At 54.1% G+C, this 20924-nt stretch overlaps 1 protein-coding gene across 1 annotated transcript in view; it reads left to right on the forward strand.

The window, feature by feature from the left end:
* Positions 1-20924, forward strand: part of MYO7A (myosin VIIA) — a 57813-nt gene that overhangs the window by 19532 nt on the left and 17357 nt on the right. The window contains exons 14-31 of the mRNA XM_080913079.1: positions 2928-3065; positions 4707-4865; positions 5128-5220; positions 6527-6621; positions 7644-7728; positions 8210-8428; positions 8763-8870; positions 9836-10045; positions 10400-10603; positions 10822-10998; positions 11461-11550; positions 12927-13054; positions 14714-14840; positions 15487-15606; positions 15979-16152; positions 16667-16894; positions 18080-18250; positions 20407-20524. Coding sequence (XP_080769205.1) covers positions 2928-3065; positions 4707-4865; positions 5128-5220; positions 6527-6621; positions 7644-7728; positions 8210-8428; positions 8763-8870; positions 9836-10045; positions 10400-10603; positions 10822-10998; positions 11461-11550; positions 12927-13054; positions 14714-14840; positions 15487-15606; positions 15979-16152; positions 16667-16894; positions 18080-18250; positions 20407-20524 — 2644 coding nt within the window. The remainder of the gene's footprint in view (positions 1-2927; positions 3066-4706; positions 4866-5127; positions 5221-6526; positions 6622-7643; positions 7729-8209; positions 8429-8762; positions 8871-9835; positions 10046-10399; positions 10604-10821; positions 10999-11460; positions 11551-12926; positions 13055-14713; positions 14841-15486; positions 15607-15978; positions 16153-16666; positions 16895-18079; positions 18251-20406; positions 20525-20924) is intronic.

Consider the following 20924-nt stretch of genomic DNA (forward strand, 5'->3'; position numbering starts at 1 on the left):
GCAAGGAGAGGGATGGGCGTGTGCAAAAGGTCCAAGTGTGCTCTAGGCAGAACCAGAAGACTGGAATGCCAGGAAGGGTGCAAACATACGGTTGGGGACCAGAGGCTCCTGGAGTAGATTCTGTGGCTGTCATGGATCCCCGTAGGGACTTTGGCTTTCCCTGGAGGGTTTTGAGTGGGGAGGAATGTGGCCGATTTCCTTATCCGAGCCCCAGCTGCTTTGTGAATGGGTTGCACGCCGGAGGAGGTAGAGCAGGAGCCCAGTGTGAAGGTCTGAGGAGGAAAAGGAGAGCACTGGGCTGAGGGTCGACCCGGCTATGGGGACTGTGGGTGGTTTCAGACTCTGGAAAGGACCTGATGGCTTGTTCCATACGAGATAAGGGTCATGAGGCTTGCACAGCTGCAAGGGGACAGTGTGCACCATGGAGGAGCTGTGCAACCGTACCCTAGGTGACCGAGGTGTTGATGTGTGTCCTGGTGCACATAGGCCCTGGTGACAAAGCAGTGAGTGAGGCAGACCTGTCCTCATGCGGCCCCGACAGGGAGGACAGGCAGAAGGGAACAGCTTCAAGATGACAGAATCTTGAAGTGTGTGTGGTCTGTTCAGTGTCCTGTGTGTTCTTGTTATCTATGTCCCGTGCCACATAGTGGGCATGCCATGTGCATGTTATGCATGTGCACGCAGGGGTGTGTGCTGTGAGGGAGGTGTGTTGTGTGCTCTTAGTGTATTTGTACCATGTATATACATGAGCGCCACATGTGTGCTTGCTGTGTGTTGATGCTTTGGGGAGTGGGCATGACGCATGTATATGCAGAGTATGCATGCCACATGTACTCTATAGTATATGTTCAGAAAGTGTGCTGAGTGTTATGTTCTTAACATGTTTGTGTCTTAACAAACATGTTCTTAACATGTTAAATGTATGTATGCATTTATCCTGGATGATGTTTAGGCTGTGTGTGAATTATATACATTTGTCATGTGGGGTATGTATTTCGTGAGCGATTTGTGTGGTGTAGATAGGTCATGTCTGCTATATGGTGTGCAGGCTGCATGCATGCTATACATGTGCATGTGGTGTTTGTGCTATGCATAAGTAGTGTCTGCATGCTCAGAGGTCACCTGTGTATATAATACCGTATGATGCCCATGTGTGTGTGCTATGTTTGTGTGCTCTGTGTGGGAGTGTGTACACGGTGAGATATGTGCACGGGGTGCATGTATGCAATGTGCATATGGTGTGTGCTGTGTGTGCACTATTTTGAATGACACGCTCAGGATGTATGTGCTGTTGCTGAATCAAGAATCCTGATGAGACAGAACAAATATTAACCCAGCCCTAGACCCCCTGCACACAATTTTTAATGTTCTTCAACCGAACTTGAGATGAAAAATACCTCATGCTTCAGAACCAAAACATGCGCTTTCCTACAGGGTTCATTAGAAGCTATAGCGAATCATGTGGATTTAGTGTTAAATACCTTTACCTCCCAAATACCCCACACATGTGCTTTTGCACCCCAGATTTTAAAGTATTTGTTTTAGTGTGTGTGTGTGTGTGTGTGTGTAAATGCAGTACAGGTGTGCAGAGCTCAGCAGAGGGTGTCAGATCCCCTGGAGCTGGAGTTACAGGTTGTTGTGAGCTGCCTGTGTCTACTGCCAGAGCAGTAAGCACTCCTGTCTCCAGCTCCCTGCATTCCACAGTTTTGATGTGAAGGGATACGATTGAATTATAGCTCTAAAAATGCAAAATCTTACAACAAAAACAAATCTACTAGTGACTTTGGAAAACAGTATGTGGTGGTATCGTGTTCTTTCTTATCTGAGTTCTGCGATATTCCAGAAGGCTCGTTTCCTGTTTGCTTGACCTCAGCTCTTCCCGAGTCCCCTTTCTCCGTTATTTCCCAATGTTCTGAGAAGACAATATATAGGCAGGGGGTGCAGAGGGCCTGGGTGGCTCACCCAGCAGCTGGGAGTGCATCATCTGGAAGCACAGCAGCTGGGGGTGCATCAGCTGGGAGCACGGCAGCTGGGGGTGCATCAGCTGGGAGCACAGCAGTTGGGGGTACATCAGCTGGAAGCACAGCAGCTAGGGGTGCATCAGCTGGAAGCACAGCAGCTGGGGGTACATCAGCTGGGAGCACGGCAGCTGGGGGTGCATCAGCTGAGAGCATAGCAGCTGGGAGCATGGCAGCTGGGAGCACAGCAGCTGGGGGTGCATCAGCTGGGAGCACAGCAGCTGGGAACATGGCAGCTGGGAGCACAGCAGCTGGGAGCACGGCAGCTGGGAGCACAGCCACCTATCTTTGCAGGATTATCCAGGTTACTCACACTGCCCCAGCCTGCCCACTAATCCAACAAGCAGAGCAGGGAAGTCATGAGCTGTGCTGTGACCTCTAAGGCTCCCAGGGGGTGCAGTGACCACCCAGGTAGCTACTTATTGCACTTAGACTCCACCCGTCCCATCAGACTAGTAGAGGGCAATGCTTTCACTTAGGAAACGATGGAGACTTAGTTCCCTTTAGTGGTCAGCCTTGGCCATATATGAGGTTTGAATTTAGGTTTGTCTAATCCTTGTCACTAAGGTCACCTCAATATTCCCAGGCCACCAATTCTGACCCCTCATTTACACAGGGAGGGGCTAGGACTCAGGGAGGGACTGCTGCTGACCCAGAGTCTCCCAGCTGATGGTGGGGTTCTGAGGGATGCTATTAGGGTCCTAGGGAGTGCTCTGTAGTGGCTGTCTGAGGTCCAAGTTCCAGCCAGGATCAGGGGTGTCACAGACGATCCCCAGCTACTCATATACTGCCATATCCTGACCTTGGTGACCTTCCCTGGTGTTTTCCTCCCTCTGGGACAGCTGCGGAGAGGGTGGGAGGGGGAAGGCGGGGCCCCTCCCATCACTGTCTGTCTGTCCCCTGTTACAGGGCGCAGAGACCAGGAAGCGCTCGCCTACACTCAGCAGCCAGTTCAAGCGGTCTCTGGAGCTGCTGATGCGCACACTGGGTGCCTGCCAGCCCTTCTTTGTGCGGTGCATCAAACCCAATGAGTTCAAGAAGCCCATGGTGAGCCTTGGAGGGGATGTGGTGGGCAGGGGTGGAGGGGGGAGGGGGAGGGGTAAGATGGATGGGGTCATGGGCAATGGGAAGCCTTGTTCCTTCTGGGGACTAGAGGGCTTGCCAAGTTGCTGGGCGCATAGGGGCTCCACAGTCTTATTAACCCGCATTTGCTCGCCCAGCGGAGCCATTGTACATACATCAGACACTGCCCTGTGCCTCAGTTTCCTGAGAATGAAAACTCACAGCCGCCTCCTCCCTAGAGACCATGCTTGAAGATTGTTGAGTGCCTGTTATGTGCTTAGTAAATACAAATTGTGGCTCATGCTAGGGCCCCTCCTTTGAATCCTCTCCTGTCCTCAGTTCAGTGCCCACCTCCTCCAGGAAGTCCTTCTGGATTCCTTTGCCTGGAGGTCTCTCTTCTTTACCATTAGTGGCAGCATTTGTTAGCCCTTCTATATACTGGGTAGAGTCCCTTTCAGCACATTGCCTATGAGGAAGTGACAGTCATGAGTTGTCACATGGGGGTTCAGGGACTGAGGGGCTCAAGGGCCACAGGCTGACTAGCTGCTAGTCATTGCGGGCCCTGAGAGGTGTTGTTTGTCCAAAGGAGGGGAGAGGTTCAGGGGAAGCTGGGTGTGGGGTTTGGGGAGGGAAGGAAGGCTGGGGAAAGTGGCCGGGAGGGAGAGGAAATGGGCTGCGGAAGTCGACCTTCCGCACCCGCTGTCCCCGCCAGGAAATCATTTCCAGAATGGGTGAGTCCTGTTTTCTTCGGACTTCAGGTCCCCCTCTGAGCAGGACATGCAGGATAGCAGGCTGGGCACTGGCTCCCTGGAACCTTTTTCCAGCCCAGGCCTCCACCTTTACAGGAGCTTGCCCCTCCCCCTCCTCTCAACACCCTTCCCCTACACTGACCATAGCCTTGCTATGTGGCCCTACCTGGCCTAGACCTTGCTATACAGATTACTCACAGAGACCTGGCTGCCTCTGTCTCCTGATTGCTGGGATCAAGCATGACCGACTCCATAGCTCTCTGCTGCAAATCTTCCCTGGCTCCAGCCACCCGTGGGACAAGGCCCGGACTTGTAGCCTGGCCTCAGAAGGCCCCTGACCCTGCATTCTGCTTTGTCTGTCCATTTGACCTCAGGGTGTAGTCCTGCCGTGGAGCCATCACTGCGGCTACTAGGAGCCGGTTATAAGACAGTGGCTCTTCCTTAAGGCACTGTAGCCAGCCCCTGGAGAGGTGCTTGAATAACCGTGGTTCTGTATGAGGGCCACGTAAAGGGTAGCCTGGGGTTGTGTGGTTGAGTTTCCCCCAGCAGGACTTGCACTTTAAAGCTTCTGCCCCTCCGCTAATGCTCACTCTCCTTGGAAGACTCCTCCCTTATATCCATGAAGCCTCTTGTGTCTCCCAAGGGACACGGACCTGTGTCTTCTCTGTGATCTGATCCAATAGCACACAGTTGTCCACCTGCAGGTCCCGGCTTCCTGCTGCCATGCCGGTCTGGCCAACAGTCCTGGCCTCCTGCCTGGCTTTGCTCCTAGGAGGCCTCGACTTACCTGTGTTTCTGTCCGTGCTGGTTAGACGTGGGGCAGGGCCTGCATCCCAGTAGTGGCCTTGCTGTGATGCCTTTGGTTCTGGCCTGACAGCTCTTCGACCGGCAACTGTGCGTACGCCAGCTTCGCTATTCGGGCATGATGGAGACCATCCGCATCCGTCACGCGGGCTATCCCATTCGATACAGCTTTGTGGAGTTTGTGGAGCGCTACCGCGTGCTGCTGCCCGGAGTGAAGCCAGCGTACAAGCAGGTACGAGGCGGGGTACAGCAACAGGGGAGAGAACCCCAGTTTTACGTGTGACAGTGACTGGAGCCTGGCATGTAGTTGGCCACTGCAGGTAATGTTGTGAAGGGTAGTCTAGGAGGATGCCCTGGAAAGGTGCCTGTCATCTAGTAGGCTTGAGGAGAAAACAGATACTCACTTCAGGCAGGGCCAGGTTGGGTCAGCCACGCAGACATGCAGGGACAGACCTGTCCCCCAATCTTGAGAAGGACCCTTGTACTCTGCCCAGGGTGACCTCCGAGGGACATGCCAGCGCATGGCTGAGGCTGTGTTGGGCACACACGATGACTGGCAGATCGGCAAAACCAAGATCTTTCTGAAGGTGAGCACACAGGACGTTTCTGAGGGGCCTGTGATGGTCTAGAGCGGGCCCCAGGTTCCTCCCTGTGGTTTTCCGCAGGCAGGGCCGTGAGAGTCAGCTGTGTACCGTGTGTCTGTGGATCTGTCTCAGTGGCCAGGCACAGCAGTTAGGGCTCCCGGCTCCCACAGCCTCCTAGGAAATGGTGAAGGAGAGCAAGAAACTGAGCCCCTGGAGCGCAGCTGTACAGGGACACTGTGGGGCTTCCTCATTTCTATTTCCTCTGTCCTGGGGCCGGAGCGAAGCCCCTCCTCTGTGGGGGCAGGGCTGGACGCAGGACAGCTGGGAGAAGGAAGGGGAGGGAAAAGCCTTTAGCGGGGGTCTGGTTTAGGGGTCTAGCTAACTCTCTAACTCCTCTCGGTGTGGGCTTTGAGTCAGCCCCCGCATCTCCCGTGCAGACACAAGTCAAGCTGAGGGTGTGGGGAGCGGGCCAGTGAGCTGGGATAGCGATTCCAGGCATGTGCTAGTGCCGAGAACAGGCAGAGTAGTGGTGGCACCTAGCACCAGAGGACTCGCAGGGCACCAGTGTCTTCACGCTCACCCATCTGTACTCTCTAGGAATACTTCTAAGAGCCCACATGTCCCAATGCCATCCCCCATTCATCCGTCCCCCATCAGCCCATTCTTCTGAGCCTCACCGGTATCTGTGATTATCAGACAGTTTGTTTTTTAAACCTTCCTCTTGTGAGGCTCAGAGGCCAGGCATCCAATCAAAGACACAGCTGCCTGCCCGTCTGTGGCTCTCACACCCCACCCGGCACTACGCCTACCCACCGACCATTCCATCTACGTATGTGCTGAACAAGCCAGTGATGCTTCATCTAACTGGGAGGACCGGGCTTGGGAACGCAGATGCCAGTGGAACCTGGAGTGGTCCCCAGTGTCAGGTCAATGCATACACTGCAGGGTGTGTGTGGACGGCCATAAGACGGTTGTCTAACTGCATGTGGAGGACAGGGGCAGAGGGGATGATGGACCCCAGGGCACTCCTGCAAGGAGTCTGCTACCAAGATCCTAGATAGAAAAGTTACAGGATCCAGGGATGAAATGATGACAGGGCAGCCAGGAAGTGACATTACTGAGTCAGTCCCCAGTCTCCAATCCCCAGGTCTCTGGAGAACAGCCACAGTGGCTATGAAACTCACTGCACAGACATCCACAGGGTTGGGAGTCTGGTGCACATAGAGCCCTAGGCCGTGAAGGCAGACTGGTTCTACCCGGACTGAGGAGGTGGTCCTGGAGGATAGTGCTCAGGAGCTCTGTCTTTCAGGACCACCATGACATGTTGCTGGAGGTGGAGAGGGACAAGGCCATCACGGACAGAGTCATCCTCCTCCAAAAGGTCATCCGAGGCTTCAAAGACAGGTCTGTGTCAACAGCTTCTGCTCCCTCGGCACCCATATTGCTTGGCTCACCTCCGCTCTCCCTCACGAACACCAGGATCAAACCTGCATACCAATGGTACACACACAAAAACCATCACGCATGTGCACACACGATCACAAGATCACCGAGCAACACGGGCACAAGGTGTGTGCAGCTCTGCCCCGTTGCAGAAACCAGACGATACGAACAGTTGTTTGCCCTTCCCAGACACATGGACACAAGAAGTATGTTTACAGACACCCTGCTCTTCTAGACAGGACTGGAGATTTTATCAGCTCCATGGAGTAGCTCAGAGTCCACATTAAGGACAGGCTTTGCTTGCATTCTTCTGGTCCCTCCCTCTGTCTCCCCATTACCTGTGAGTCTGTCTGCTGTCCCTCCAGTGCCCCCCCAGGTCACCCCCCAATTGACTCTCAACCTTGTTTCTTCACTCACACAGCTTGCAGGCCCTGGAGTGCTGGCTTGTGCCATGGTACACCCTCTCTTCCTTCCTGTGCTTTCTGATTCTCAGCAGACTCTTGCTGTTGCTGTGTGGTCCCTGTCCCCGTCAAGCCAGAGGTGACTGTGGTATCTGAGGAACAGCCTTCTGTGTTCAGGGGAACAGCACTGGGGGCCTCAGAGGCAGACAGTGACAGAGGCTCTGGTTCCAGCCTCCCAGGTCCCAGTTTCCTCAGCTCCACAGTGGAGGAGTCGAACGGTGTAAAGCTTGCCTGTTTTGAGTTATTTCATTATTGATCTGGCCATACATTCACCCACTCAACAAGTGTCTTTCTGATTTCAGCCTTAAAGGTCTCTTGAGATAAGACTGCCAGGAAGGAAGGACAGACACAGGTGTCACTTCTCACCCCTGTCCAGAGGGTAGCACTGAGGCACAGAGGTTCTAGGCCTTGCCCAAGATCACATACCTTGGAGATCACGGGACAGGGAGTACACCCAGGCCCTGGCTGGCTCTGGCCACCAGCTGTCTGCTCTGGAGTCACCCATCTCTGTGTCCCTTTCAGGTCCAACTTCCTGAAATTGAAGAGTGCCGCCACACTGATCCAGAGGCATTGGCGGGGCCACCACTGTAGAAAAAACTATGAGCTGGTGAGTCCCCTCCCCAGCCCCAACCCCAGTTCTGTTAGCCAGACCACGGAAGCAGGCTGTGCTACCTTGGAAACAGACTTAACCTGCATCTTGAGGATGTCCCAGGCAGCCCTACCTCACCTGTCAGAGCCCTGGTCTAGCTCTAGGGGCTCACCCCCATGTTTTGTGGGCTTTTCTCTTGGAATATTTGGGTGAGTATGAGACTGAGACTTTAGAATGATCCAAGAGAGACCTGGTCACATGCAACTCCGTGAAACATTTGGCTGCAGCCTGAACTTGGATTGTGGGGATGAGCAGAGATGGGCACTGGTTAGTTGAGGCTGGAGTTCCGGAAGGATGCAGGCTCACTGTGGGCTCTGTTTGACATAGAGGGTACCTTGGTGGGTCCAGTCTGAATGGAGGCTTGTGCACTGGGTGTTGCTGCGGGCTTCATTCATCTTGGCGGGAGCTCAGGTCTGAGCATGGCTTGCTGTCCTTGCAGATTCGTCTTGGCTTCCTGCGGTTGCAGGCCCTGCACCGCTCCCGGAAGCTGCGCAGGCAGTACCAACTGGCTAGACAGCGTATAATCGAGTTCCAGGCCCGCTGCCGTGCCTACCTGGTGCGCAAGGCCTTCCGCCACCGCCTTTGGGCTGTGATCACCGTGCAGGCCTACGCCCGGGGCATGATTGCCCGCCGGCTACACCGGCGCCTGCGGGCTGAGGTGAGAGAGTTTCTGAGCCCCAGGAGTGGACGGTGTCTAAGTGTGTGCTACCCTACACAGGTATCTCCTGACCCCTGCCTGGTGCTGGCTGAGGAAGCCAAAGCCGGAAGGGAGTCTTGGCGTTGCCTGCAGAGATGGACTAGAGACAGAGGCCCGGGTCCCTCGTGAATTTTAAGGAGACAGGCTCCTCTGTTCTGGCTCTGGGGTCCAATGAGCCCCGACCCATTGCAACCAGGGCACCAACTAGACTGCCTTTTGGGGCTTGGGGGAGATGGGGCAAAGCTGTGACAGGGGCTACACGTTTCTCCGGCCTCCTGGCTGCTCCTTTCCTCAGTACCGGCGGCGCCTCGAGGCAGAGAGGATGCGGCTGGCAGAGGAGGAGAAGCTGAGAAAGGAGATGAGTGCCAAGAAGGCCAAGGAGGAGGCGGAGCGCAAGCATCAGGTAAGCCAGACCTCCGTGCTCTCCCGGGTAGCGGCTCTACAGCCAGACCTCCGTGCTCTCCCGGGTAGCGGCTCTACAGTCTGGTTCTATGACCTTTCTCCATCGCTGCCTGCTAGTCTCCTGTCCCGGCCATCTTCCCCGCTCCTCGGAGAGTCTTCCTAGTTTCCTCAGCGCACAGCAGCTGAACTCTCGGGGGAGGGTGGATGGGAGGATGGGGGTTTGGGCTGTGTCCATAGTACCTTCAGGGTCAGCGCTGACACCCAGAGCAAAAGCCTGATAAGAGAGTGACTAGGGTCACGCAGCCCGACAGCCACAAATGCCATCAAATGCTGGAGTGTGCTTCATTGAAAGCCATGGCTAAAATTGTGAGGTGCACATAAAGTTATGACAACTTAGCTGCAGAGGGGGAGGATGTGAGGTACCCGGTGTGATTTTTATACGGATTACATGCTGTAAGATGATGTTTGAAAATATAACTCAAGTCATTAAACCTTTACTCAGATTGGTGTATTTATCACCATCACCACCACCGCCAGCAGCAGCACCAGCACCATCATCACCATCATTTTTTTTTTTTTTTTTTTTTTTTTTTGCCATTACTCTTTTGATTGGCTCTAGTACAGTTCTCAGTTCCATGGCCCAGGACTTCATGGTTTCTGTGACCTGGAAACAGGGGAGAGCATGGAAGGGGAGGGTAAGCAGGGGAGGCTGTGGAGGAGGGATGGAGGCAGGGGTGAGCAGGGAAAGAAGATACTCCAAGAGGTGTCCTCCTGTGGTCTAGGGATGCTGGACATCTGTCTGGCCTCAATGGAGGCCATAGACAGTCTGCCCACCACTGTGCCAGAACCCTGGTGGGGCTGCTGCTGCTGCTGCTGGCGGTTCCTCTTGGGCTCTTGGAGGACAGCAGTTCTCTGAAGCTCTGTTGCTGGGTGCTAACCCACTTCCTCTGTATCCCCCAACCTCAGGAGCGCCTGGCCCAGCTGGCCCGCGAGGATGCAGAGCGGGAGCTGAAGGAGAAGGAGGAGGCCCGGCGGAAGAAGGAGATGCTCGAGCAGATGGAGAAGGCCCGCCATGAGCCCATCAACCACTCAGATATGGTGGACAAGATGTTTGGCTTCCTGGGGACTTCGGGTGGCCTGCCGGGCCAGGAGGGCCAGGCACCTAGTGGCTTTGAGGTATCAGGACTGTGGGGCAGGACTCCCCGAGGCACCTGTCTCCTCTCACATCCTTTGCCCTGAAGAGAAAGCAGTGGTGACTGACGGGCTCTCGGATCCCGTCCAGCCTCTGCCTGCCGTGTGACCTTGGTCTACCGGCTACCCCTCTCTAACGCCTTTCTCAAACTTTTATCCTTGTTCTTGAGGGTCTCCTACTTGCTAGGCTCTGCTCGGACAGTGGAGAAAAGCAGCCGAGGCCTTGCTTTCTGGGAGGAGGGCCGGCTCTGCAGAGATAGGGTGGGGACAGAGCCGGTGCAGTCCCTTGTTCTGGCCCTGCTGGCTGCAGTTAGGATACAACCCCTGTCGGCCCGCCAGGACCTGGAGCGAGGACGGAGAGAGATGGTGGAAGAGGATGTTGACGCAGCTCTGCCCCTGCCCGACGAGGATGAGGAGGACCTTTCTGAGTACAAATTCGCCAAATTCGCTGCCACCTACTTCCAGGGAACGACCACACACTCCTACACCCGGAGGCCCCTCAAGCAGCCATTGCTCTACCATGAAGATGAGGGTGACCAGCTGGTAAGGCTGCCTGTGGCTGGGTCATGGCTCACAGGGCTGGGCTGGGGTGCTGAATGCTGCACTTGTCAAGTCAAGGTTGGGCTTTGGCCCAGCACCCAACCTAGGCTCAGACCACATTTGCAGGTCTCTGTCTCTCCAGCCTCCTCTCCAAGGCTCTCTCTCTCTATGGCTGGAGCCACTTCCTCCCCGGATTTCTTACATGTGCGCTCCATCCTCAGGCGGCTCTGGCTGTCTGGATCACCATCCTCCGGTTCATGGGGGACCTCCCAGAGCCCAAGTACCACACAGCCATGAGCGATGGCACCGAGAAGATCCCTGTGATGACGAAGATCTACGAGACCCTAGGCAAGAAGACATACAAGAGGGAGCTGCAGACCCTGCAGGGCGAGGGTGAGGTGAGGCCACAGGGCTCTCAACTGATAACAACCGTCTTGGGCTAGTGGGGGTGATGTCAGCATACCAGCCTCGGGTAATCAGCAGAAAGCATCCTACGGTCTAGCTGTCTCTGCCTCATCCCCGCCCCAGTTCCCCTGCCATTCTGTCTACTTGGGATAATGTGTGCTCATTTGCCAACTGCAAAGTTCTCGTCATAACTGAGGGGTCACACTGCAAACCAGACAGACTCATGGGAGCCACCTCCAGGGACACCTCACGGGGAGGCCTCAGATATGATTTTCTATAATAACTAGGATTTTCTGAGTCTCAGCGGGGGCAAGGGTAGAGGGTGGCCTCGTGGCCTGCCCCTTGTGAGCCTCTCTGACGAAACCACACACACACACACACACACACACACACACACACACACACACCCCATAGCCCCACTGTCCAGATGTCTCATCTCTGCATCTGTTACACAGACTCAGCTTCCCGAGGGTCAGAAGAAGACCAGCGTGAGACACAAGCTGGTGCACTTGACACTGAAGAAGAAGTCCAAACTCACAGAAGAGGTAAGAACAGAGAGAGCCCAGGCCCTGCAGGAATTCCTTAGGCAGCCAGGCTATGGCGCGGCTGAGCTGAGGGCCCTGGGAATGGGAGCAGGAGGAGAGGTGGACGGCACCTCTCTCTTCTGCACAGCACAGCACTGGAGCAACCACCAGACAGAAGTGTGTGGAAAGGCTTGGGATGGGGGCTTCCCAGGGTGGGGCCAAGCACACATGTGAAAAGGGGGTACTTCTGGCTGATGCATAGACCTCACATTTCATACCAAAACCTCTCAGCCTGGGAGCAGACTTCCCTGTAGACCCATCAATCCATCTTCTGAGACTCCCATAGCCTTACACATGGGACTGTCTAGGCTGGTGGGGGCTGGGAAAGACAGACATGGGTTCAGGTGCTAAGGGGCCCTTATGTTGTTATGTTGTTAGAAGATGATGTCCTGGGTTTCGGCACCAATATTAGGAAAAGGATGAAGAGAGTGGGGGGCATATGGCCCATGGAGGTGTGGCGAGGCCTGGGAGCAAGGGAGATGCCTCTGAGGGGCCCATGTTGGGAATCCCTTCCCCCTGAGGGACCAGCCACACAATGGTATAGTACAGAATAAAGTTTATTCAGGTCATGAGAGAGTTAAGAGGGTAGTAGAGGCAGAGAGAGAGAGAGAGAGAGAGAGAGAGAGAGAGAGAGAGAGGAGTAGAGGGCAGCCATGAGCATGTGGAGAGAGGGGGGGTAAGGGAAGAAGAGGAGGGATGGGATGGGAGAGCAAGAGAGAGCAACAGAACAAGAGGGGGGGGGCAAGCAGCCCCTTTTATAGCGTCAGGTCACTGGGCGGAGCATATCTGGCTGTTGCCAGGTAACTGAGGGGTGGGGTTTACAGAATCCCAACACCTTGCATGGCCCTTTCTGTCTACGATGTCTCTCAATGCATTTGAGTGCAGTGTGGGGCTGCTTCCGTGGCTGTGTGAGACCAGAAGAGAGACACATCTGAGAACTGAGCGTGGGCCATGTTTGGGCCAGGGGCCTTGATAATTAGGTGGCTGTGAACCAGGTTGTACTTTGGTGCTGTAGGTGTCAGATGGTGGTCTCACTCAGAGTCGTGGATGAGACGTATCCTGGCTGAAAAGGTTTTCCTTGGGAGGGACGGAGGTACACACGGCCAAGCAGGCCACAGAAGCACGTGGCATCAGGCTGGCGCTCCCAGCCATGTCCTCTAGATCTTAGTCTTTAAGGATGGAGCAATTACAAGCTCAGGGACCATCCATGCGTCCATCTATGTCTGCAGTGGCTGGCAGGGACAGCACCCCATCTGTGACGCCATCTCTGTGGGGCGTCCAGCAGGTGCAGCACCCCAACCTCACATGTCTGGCTTAAGCCTGTGTCCTTGTCCTAGGTGACCAAGAGGCTGCACGATGGGGAATCCACGGTACAGGGCAACAGTATGCTGGAGGATCGACCCACCTCCAATCTGGAGAAGCTGCACTTTATCATCGGCAATGGTATCCTGCGGTCTGCGCTGCGGTCAGTACCCACGGGGCGGTGGGACGCTGTGGCTGGGCGGCGTAGGCAGAGCCTGGGGGTGTCAAGGCAGCTGTCAGTGACTCCAACACTTTAGCCACAGATTCGGCCAACAGGCCCATGTTAGCTCTGTTGCTGGCTAGTCATATGACCCTAACCTATCTCCTTCATCTCTCTATGCCTCATCCGGAAAGGGACCCACAGATAGTGCCCATATTTGAGATCGGAGACCCTGACATTGCTGTCACACCATCCTCTGGTCAGGAGAGACCGCTGCTGATGGTCTGGGTGTTGGGGACTTGGTGGGAAGACTCTGGATCACCTATACAATTAGATAGCTAACCCAGTCAGAAGTGGGGACATGGGAACTAACTTACCATATGGCCATAGGTAAAGACTTGGGGTCCCAAGAACTTGTGCTTATTTTGGGAGTATGGGCAAGAGACAAGTCCCATCTTCCCGATAGGGAAACAGAGGCCCAACATGAGGAAGAGACTTTCCATGGGTTATTTGGATCTCTAGTCTACCCACCTGTTAACCTGACCTCTTTCTTCATTGCTCCTCAAAGCCACTTGAGCCTCACTTGAGCCAGAGGCCACCTAGGGCCATTAAGAGGGAGAGGTGGCCACTATGTTTTCCGTTGGCACATCTGAAGTTCAGGAGTCCTGTGCCAGAGAAAAGAAGGCTAGAAAGTGGACTCCCAGGAGACCATGGCTAAACTCCCCTCTCTGGCTTAGCCACTGCCGCCTTCTGTTAGTATATTTTAAATGGCCCTTGTTCTATGAAATGATTTGGGCATAGGCAAGATGCATGTGATAAAAAGATGACAACTTGAAATTTCGTTGGTTTATGAACTCTCCCAATTAAGAAGTTACTGAATTAGACAGCCCTGCCTCTTACCTGACACTGTCCTCAGAGAAGAGGAGTAACACATCATTTGTGTATGTGTGTGTGTGTGTGTGCGCACACACGTGTGTGTATGAGTGTGTGTAAGTGTGTGAGCATGTGAGTGTGTGTTTGAGTTTGTGTGTGTGATTGTGTGTGTGAGTGTGTGTTCATATGTGAGTGAGTATATGTGAGTGTGTGTGTATGTGTGTGTGCGTGTGAGTGTGAGTGAATGTGTGTGACTGTGTGGGTGTGAGTGCGTGTGTGAGTGTTTTGAGTGAGTGTGTGTGTGTGTGTGTGTCCTGGGTGGGTAAGCCCTCTTGGAGCTCCCAAGGCAGAGAAAATGCTGTGAAGAGATGTTTTCAGCATAGTGCAAAGTGATCCATGCACTGAATATTCAGTCTGGAGAGATGTGTTCTAGAGTCAGAGCCCCTGCTCCCTGACCATGAGACCCTCCCAGGTGCCCTATTTGTTTCTGTCATGTCAGTCACTATTACTGAAACTGTCCCCTGCTCAGGCTATATGGCTGGCCTGTGACTTTTGAACTTGTATTAGGATACAGGTCACTTCATGAATCGCGGATCCACCAGGAGCTTTTGCTTTATTCCTGGGCCATGCCTTGTTCTTGGTGCCCCCCAAATCTAAAGCAAGAACCCTCTGCTCAGTCTCTTTATCTAGTTTGTCTCTGTCTCCTGGGGAGTCTTGGGCTGGCTGGGCAGAAGAGCTGTGGTGTGGAGGGGTGATTGGGTGTCACTCTGAGGTATTGTCCCCACTTAGGGATGAGATTTACTGCCAGATCAGCAAGCAGCTCACGCACAACCCATCCAAGAGCAGCTATGCCCGTGGCTGGATCCTCGTGTCGCTGTGTGTGGGCTGCTTCGCACCTTCCGAGAAGTTCGTTAAGGTAGGAGGGTGGCCTTGGGTGGGAAGGGTGCAAGGCCCCTCTACGCTGGGACACAGCATGTATGTGGGCATGTGCTTTCTGGTGTCCCACAAATGTTTCTCGTGTGAGATTTTGGGACTTCCCAAGTTCTGGAATCCCATATTGCATTGTAGGGACAGGGCCCTTCCCAGGTCCTCGAAGGTCTCACACAAGCCGAGCCCCTTCCTCCCCGGTCCCCTTTGCCCAGGTGACGAGCACTTGGCTTGGTCAGTCCCATTCTATAGAGGTCAAGTGTGAGAAGGATATGAACTCGTATCTTGGGGCAGACACTTTGATAGCATTCTGCACCAGGCTCCGGGTTCTAGTTGGGTGCCATGAGGGTATGGGGAGGCCAAATGGGGCCCTGAAGGGTATTAGCAGCTGCAGTGGAGAGAGTAGAGATGGGATGTGAGGGTGAGGCAGGAGGTGAAGCTGAGGAGATCGACTGTCTGGCCTTGCCACCGAGCTGCAGGTCATGCATTTGATTCCAAGGGTAGCAGAAGCAGGCCTAGAAAATGAGGCTATAGGCGGCCCTGCTAAAGCGGCGGGTCCTGGGTGTGCCTGGAGGGACTGCAGGCTGCAGCAGCAGCTGGGGTGGAGGTCACTTCACTGAGTTCCCTGACTGCAGTACCTACGGAACTTCATCCATGGGGGCCCACCTGGATATGCCCCCTACTGCGAGGAGCGTCTGAGAAGGACCTTTGTCAATGGAACCCGGACACAGCCACCCAGCTGGCTGGAGCTCCAGGTCAGCAAAGCTCACATACCATGCATGTGGGACCATGATCTCTAATGCCTCAGAAGTACACCTTCAGGTGGGATTGCAGGGCTTCTTGGGCTTTCGATTCTCAGGCCCCCCCAGAACGTGAAAGTCCCAATGTGTCATTGTCTCTTTCTGCCTCCGTGGGACTTAGTCAAGGTCATGCTCCTGCAGTGGTTTCCTCCTAGGTGTGGGTCCCTGGCATAAGTCATCTAAATGTCTCCTCAGGGTGGACACCTGTGACATATTCAGGTGGTGTCTCAGTGGGATGCTGGTAGTATAGGCGGTCAGCTCCTGCCCCATAGGCATCCAGGGCACACAGAGAGTGAAAAGACCAAAGACCTTCTTGGTCACTTTCAGGCCACCAAGTCCAAGAAGCCAATCATGCTGCCCGTGACCTTCATGGACGGGACCACTAAGACCCTGCTAACAGATTCAGCAACCACAGCCAAGGAACTGTGCAATGCTCTGGCTGACAAGATCTCACTAAAGGACCGCTTTGGCTTCTCCCTCTACATTGCCCTGTTTGATAAGGTATGGGGGCCCAAGCCTAGCCCAGCTCAGTGCTGCCACCTGCCGGCTGAGGTGTTTGCATGCATGTGAGTCACTTAGGCTATGGGGAACAGGCTCTACAGAAATGGTGTGAATTCCAACCACGGGTGTCCAGGGGGAAGCTTTTCTCTTTGTGTTTAGAAAAGAGAGCAGGCAACTCCGCTCTCTGGGGTCACATCCGCTGCTGTGATGTGTAGGAATCTGCTCAGCCACATCTCCAGCGGTGTGAGTCCTTCTGGCGTGGGCACAGGGTCCTTTCTGCTGAGCTAGGCCAGGAGATTCCTCTGGCACCGGGAAGACCTAGGGACAGGACCTCACACTTGGTCATAGTTTGCCGGGATCTTCCCACATCAACTGGCCTCCAGTGATGGCTTACTGAACAGAATCCCTTGCCAGCTCAGAGCCTGTCCGCGATATCAGCCTCCTCTGGGCTTGGCACAGTGGATGGCCCTTTGAAGTCTTTCCTCCCACTGTGCTGTCCCTCCTCTGCTCACAGGTGTCCTCCCTGGGCAGTGGCAGTGACCACGTCATGGATGCCATCTCCCAATGTGAACAATACGCCAAGGAGCAGGGCGCACAGGAACGCAACGCTCCCTGGAGGCTCTTCTTCAGAAAAGAGGTCTTCACACCCTGGCACAACCCCGCTGAGGACAACGTGGCCACCAACCTCATCTACCAACAGGTGGTGCGAGGAGTCAAGTTTGGAGAGTACAGGTGTGAGAAGGTAAATGGGGTACACGGGCCACAGAGGCCATGGCCGCCTGTTTTCTGTCCACGGGGTAAAGGCTTTTGTCAGATGGTGCCGACACTGGCTGGGTGGCAGTCGGTCATCTCCTGGGTTTCTTGTACATTCAGTGCTACTTAACCTCACATGAGCTGTGCGCAGTGGATGCTTAGAAAGCTATCCCGATTCCCACGGGAAGGGGTCCGTGCACTCTGCAGTGCACATGCGTGGTACTTGTAGGGGCTGACGGACATACTCGTATGGCTCTTAGTCTAGGAACTGCTCTGGGGGGGATGATATGATTATTTAGGTCAGGATTTGCAGGTGTACCTCTGTCCTTTTGGGGACAAAATTGAGGGTCTTGTTTTTGAGGACAATGGTGGTGCTTCCTGTCAGCGACGGCAGGATAAAGATGTTGAAAGTGGTTGGTGGTGGTGGCGATGGTGGTCCTGATGCTGATGATGGCATTCATAGGTGTTGGTGGCAATGGTGACATTGGTGATACTGGTAGGGTGGGTAATGATGGTATATATTCTGATAAGCTAATATTCTGAGTGTCTTAGAGCCACCCTACTATGTACTAAAGTTGAGAAGCATTTCCCACCAGCTATAAAATAGCAGTCATCTCCACGGTCCCTGAGTCTCCTCTATCACGTTGCTGAAACATCAGGGGCCCCGGGGGGGGCGGGGGATCTGCCCTGGCTGCTGCGTACCAGCCCGTGCCAGACTCTCACCTGTCTCTCTGAAGTAGAGCAGGGTGATTATCACGTTGACTCTTCCTGGGTAGATAGCAACAATGTTGGGGATGGTGACAGTGACGTGCCATCTTCCACCAGACCATCTCCAGTGTCCTACCCTCCAAGACAGGACTGCCAGCCTACGTGGCTTCCATGCAGCAGTGAGCCCTAGCTGTCTGCCACCACCAAATAGGCTGCCTGCTCTCTTCTGCTCTTATGTGCCCCTGGACAGAAGCTAGCTCTGCGCTAGTGCCCAGAGGACCAGGCACAGGGCAAGAATATGGCTGAGGGCTGAGGGATGTCATGGTTGCTCTGTGAAGGGAGGTGAGACAGGAAGAGCTCAGGGTCCTGAGGCAGGGTCCCCAGGCTACAGGAGGCACAGCTGGGAGGAGGCCTGGTCAGGAAGGGTATTCCCTGGGGTGGTGATGATGGCATGTGTCATCCCCAGGAGGATGACCTGGCTGAGCTGGCGTCCCAGCAGTACTTTGTGGACTACGGGTCTGAGATGATTCTGGAGCGTCTGCTGAGCCTTGTGCCCACTTACATTCCTGACCGTGAGATCACACCGCTGAAGAACCTTGAGAAGTGGGCACAGCTGGCCATCGCTGCCCACAAGAAGGTAGGGAGAGGGAGGGGCTCGGAGGAGTGGCAGCACCGAGCATCCAAAGCGTCGCACCTGACATTTTCTACCGGACAGGATCTCCTGCTCCCATCCCTGTCCCACACCACGAACAGCATTCATATCTGTCCCTATCACTTTCTCTGGGATGGGTACCTAACACAGAAGGCTCACAGCTGGTCCTGAGTCCTGTTGAGGGATACCTGGGGTCCTGGATGATGAAGGTGACCTCTCCTGTTGATTAAGATGCTGTGCTTTCTGAGTGACCACTCTGGACTGATAATGGGAGTCATCGAGGAAATGTACCCTCTTTTTCCTAAGAACTGTAGTACCTTCCTACTTGGGAACTCTAGGTCCAGGCTCCTTTTTAAGTCCTAGGCCATGATCTAATATAGGAGCTAAGGGACCTGTGAAAGCAGCGGCTGGGTGCAGGTAGATGTGAGGAACCCAAGCATCTCTGTCCTCTAAGACCCTGCCATATCAGAGCAGACTAGGTCTAGCCTCGGCTACTGGAGGTCCCCATGGATAGTATCTCATACCCCACAGATAAGCATCTTCCACTCCTAGGGTCCTGTGGTACCTTCTGCATACCTTTCACCTTCTCTGGTTGGCTCCCTGTAGACCCACCTGGTTCTGAATGCCCCCTTCAAGGGTTTTCTCCAGGCCTAGCCCCTCTCCCCACCTAGAGTATTTCCTTCCTGCATCCCTCCATCTCTGGGGGAGGCTCTTCTTGGCCATCTCTTCTTGCTTCCTGTTGACTTCTGGAAAGTGACTGAAGCCTGTCTACTCTGCCTTCCAATGGCTGCACTCCCAGTTTCTAGCTGCCCCAGCATTTGTGTCCAGAAAGGCATGAGTGTGCGGCTGCTTCAGGTGGTGTGGTGGCTTTATTCTATTTTGGAGTTAGGCCTTGGGGGCATAGTGGGGCTGACATGCTCTTCTGGGATCCACAGCTTCTGTCTTTCCCTGGACCACAGCGCCTTTCTGTGTATGCCAGAGCCATGGCTTCTGCACTGGAGAGAAGTGAATGTAGATGCTCTTCAGAAGAGGGGTGAAGAAGATACTCTGGGCATGGGAATCACTGTTAGTTATTAATATAAGTTAGGAATTTTCATGTTAGTTCTAGGGCCTGAGGCTGACATCAGGGTCCTCTGGCCTGGCTTCTCCCGAGGTTCCTGTCTTGTCTGCTTCTTACTGCCTTCCTTTGTTGTCTCCTCATGAAGATAGGACTGTTGGGATAGGGCTCTTGTCAATTGCTTCTTATAGACCTTATCTGCAAATGTGCACCCTAGGATGTGAAGACTTGAATGCAAGGATTTAGAGGGAAATTAAAAAACAAAAACAAAACAAAAAACAAATCCTGAAGCCATTTCAAACATGCAGAGAAGTTTCAAGAATGGGGCCCCCTAAGCGCCATGTTTGGACTTGAGGGCTGTGGTTCCCCCACCTTCTGCTTCATGGCTTTTTCTCCACACACACATATCATGTACTGAACTCTTGGAGATTAAATTGGTCACATCAAACTCTCAGCTAATGCTTACTGTCCCTGGCCTGTGGCCTTGTTGACTCTCCTGTAGGTGGCAATACCCTTTATGAGGTTGGAATGACACTTTCATCTGGGGCTGGGTCATGGCTACATATTTATTCTGACCCCTCCGCTCTACCCCAGGACCGTGGAGTTCTTACCAGGAAACCGAACTCTCCCTGACAGGAGTGCTGCAAGAGTGCCAAGGCCTGACCTCCAGGCCCGTCCCCTAAATTGAGGACATGGCTCATTCATACACCTGCCTATCCAGCTTTGTAGAAACCCACTCTGGGGACCCTATTTCCTATATCACGATGCCACAATCACTCCCTGCTCTCATGCCTCCCCACACAGTATGTGCCTCCCCTGGCTCATCATCACCCTTGGCTGGGTCACTGCATTGGGAAGTCCCCAAGGTAGCAGCTATGTCTTTCTTTTCTGCCTGGGACCCACATGGGAAGAGTCCTCTAAGAGCTACAGTGCAGACTGGATTCTAGAAAGCAGCACAGCCATCGTGTCCATGGGCTGATGGGAGGGAGCAGAAGTTCCTAAGCCCTCACCTGGGAGAAGTAATGGCTAGTTTCCAGAGCCTACTCACCGGCCTTTGATCTTTATCCCACCCTGTCCTCTGCAGGGAATTTATGCCCAGAGAAGAACTGACGCCCAGAAGGTCAAAGAAGATGTGGTCAATTATGCCCGTTTCAAGTGGCCCTTGCTTTTTTCCAGGTTTTATGAAGCCTACAAATTCTCAGGTATCTGTGGCCCCAGCCATATGGAGGGAGGGTGATTATCTTTCTACAGGTGCCTGGTCTTCTCAGGTTCTACTTCTGGGTGGGGGGGCTTGTGGGAGACCCGTGCAGTCAGTGACGATGGTTCAGCGGTTTGAGCGGCTGGTCGTTAAAGCTCTTGCTATGGACAGAAGAGGGTAGGCAGGTTGTAGATGGGCTGTTCTGTTGGACTGTTTCCAAGAGGCCAAGGGTGGGTGGCTGTAACAGGGGGGATGTCACTGGCTGGTCCCAGCCCACACAGCCCATCAGCTCTAATGGCTTTTGTGGACCTTGCTGGGCATCCTCTCTGTGTCAGTCCTGACCTCACTCTGGGCTTCTCAGAATTGCCGACAGCCCTGAGGGTTCAGTTGTCTGACCTCCTCCT

Source organism: Micromys minutus (genome assembly GCF_963924665.1).
Source record: "Micromys minutus genome assembly, chromosome: 2".
NCBI classification, from domain to species: domain Eukaryota; kingdom Metazoa; phylum Chordata; class Mammalia; order Rodentia; family Muridae; genus Micromys; species Micromys minutus.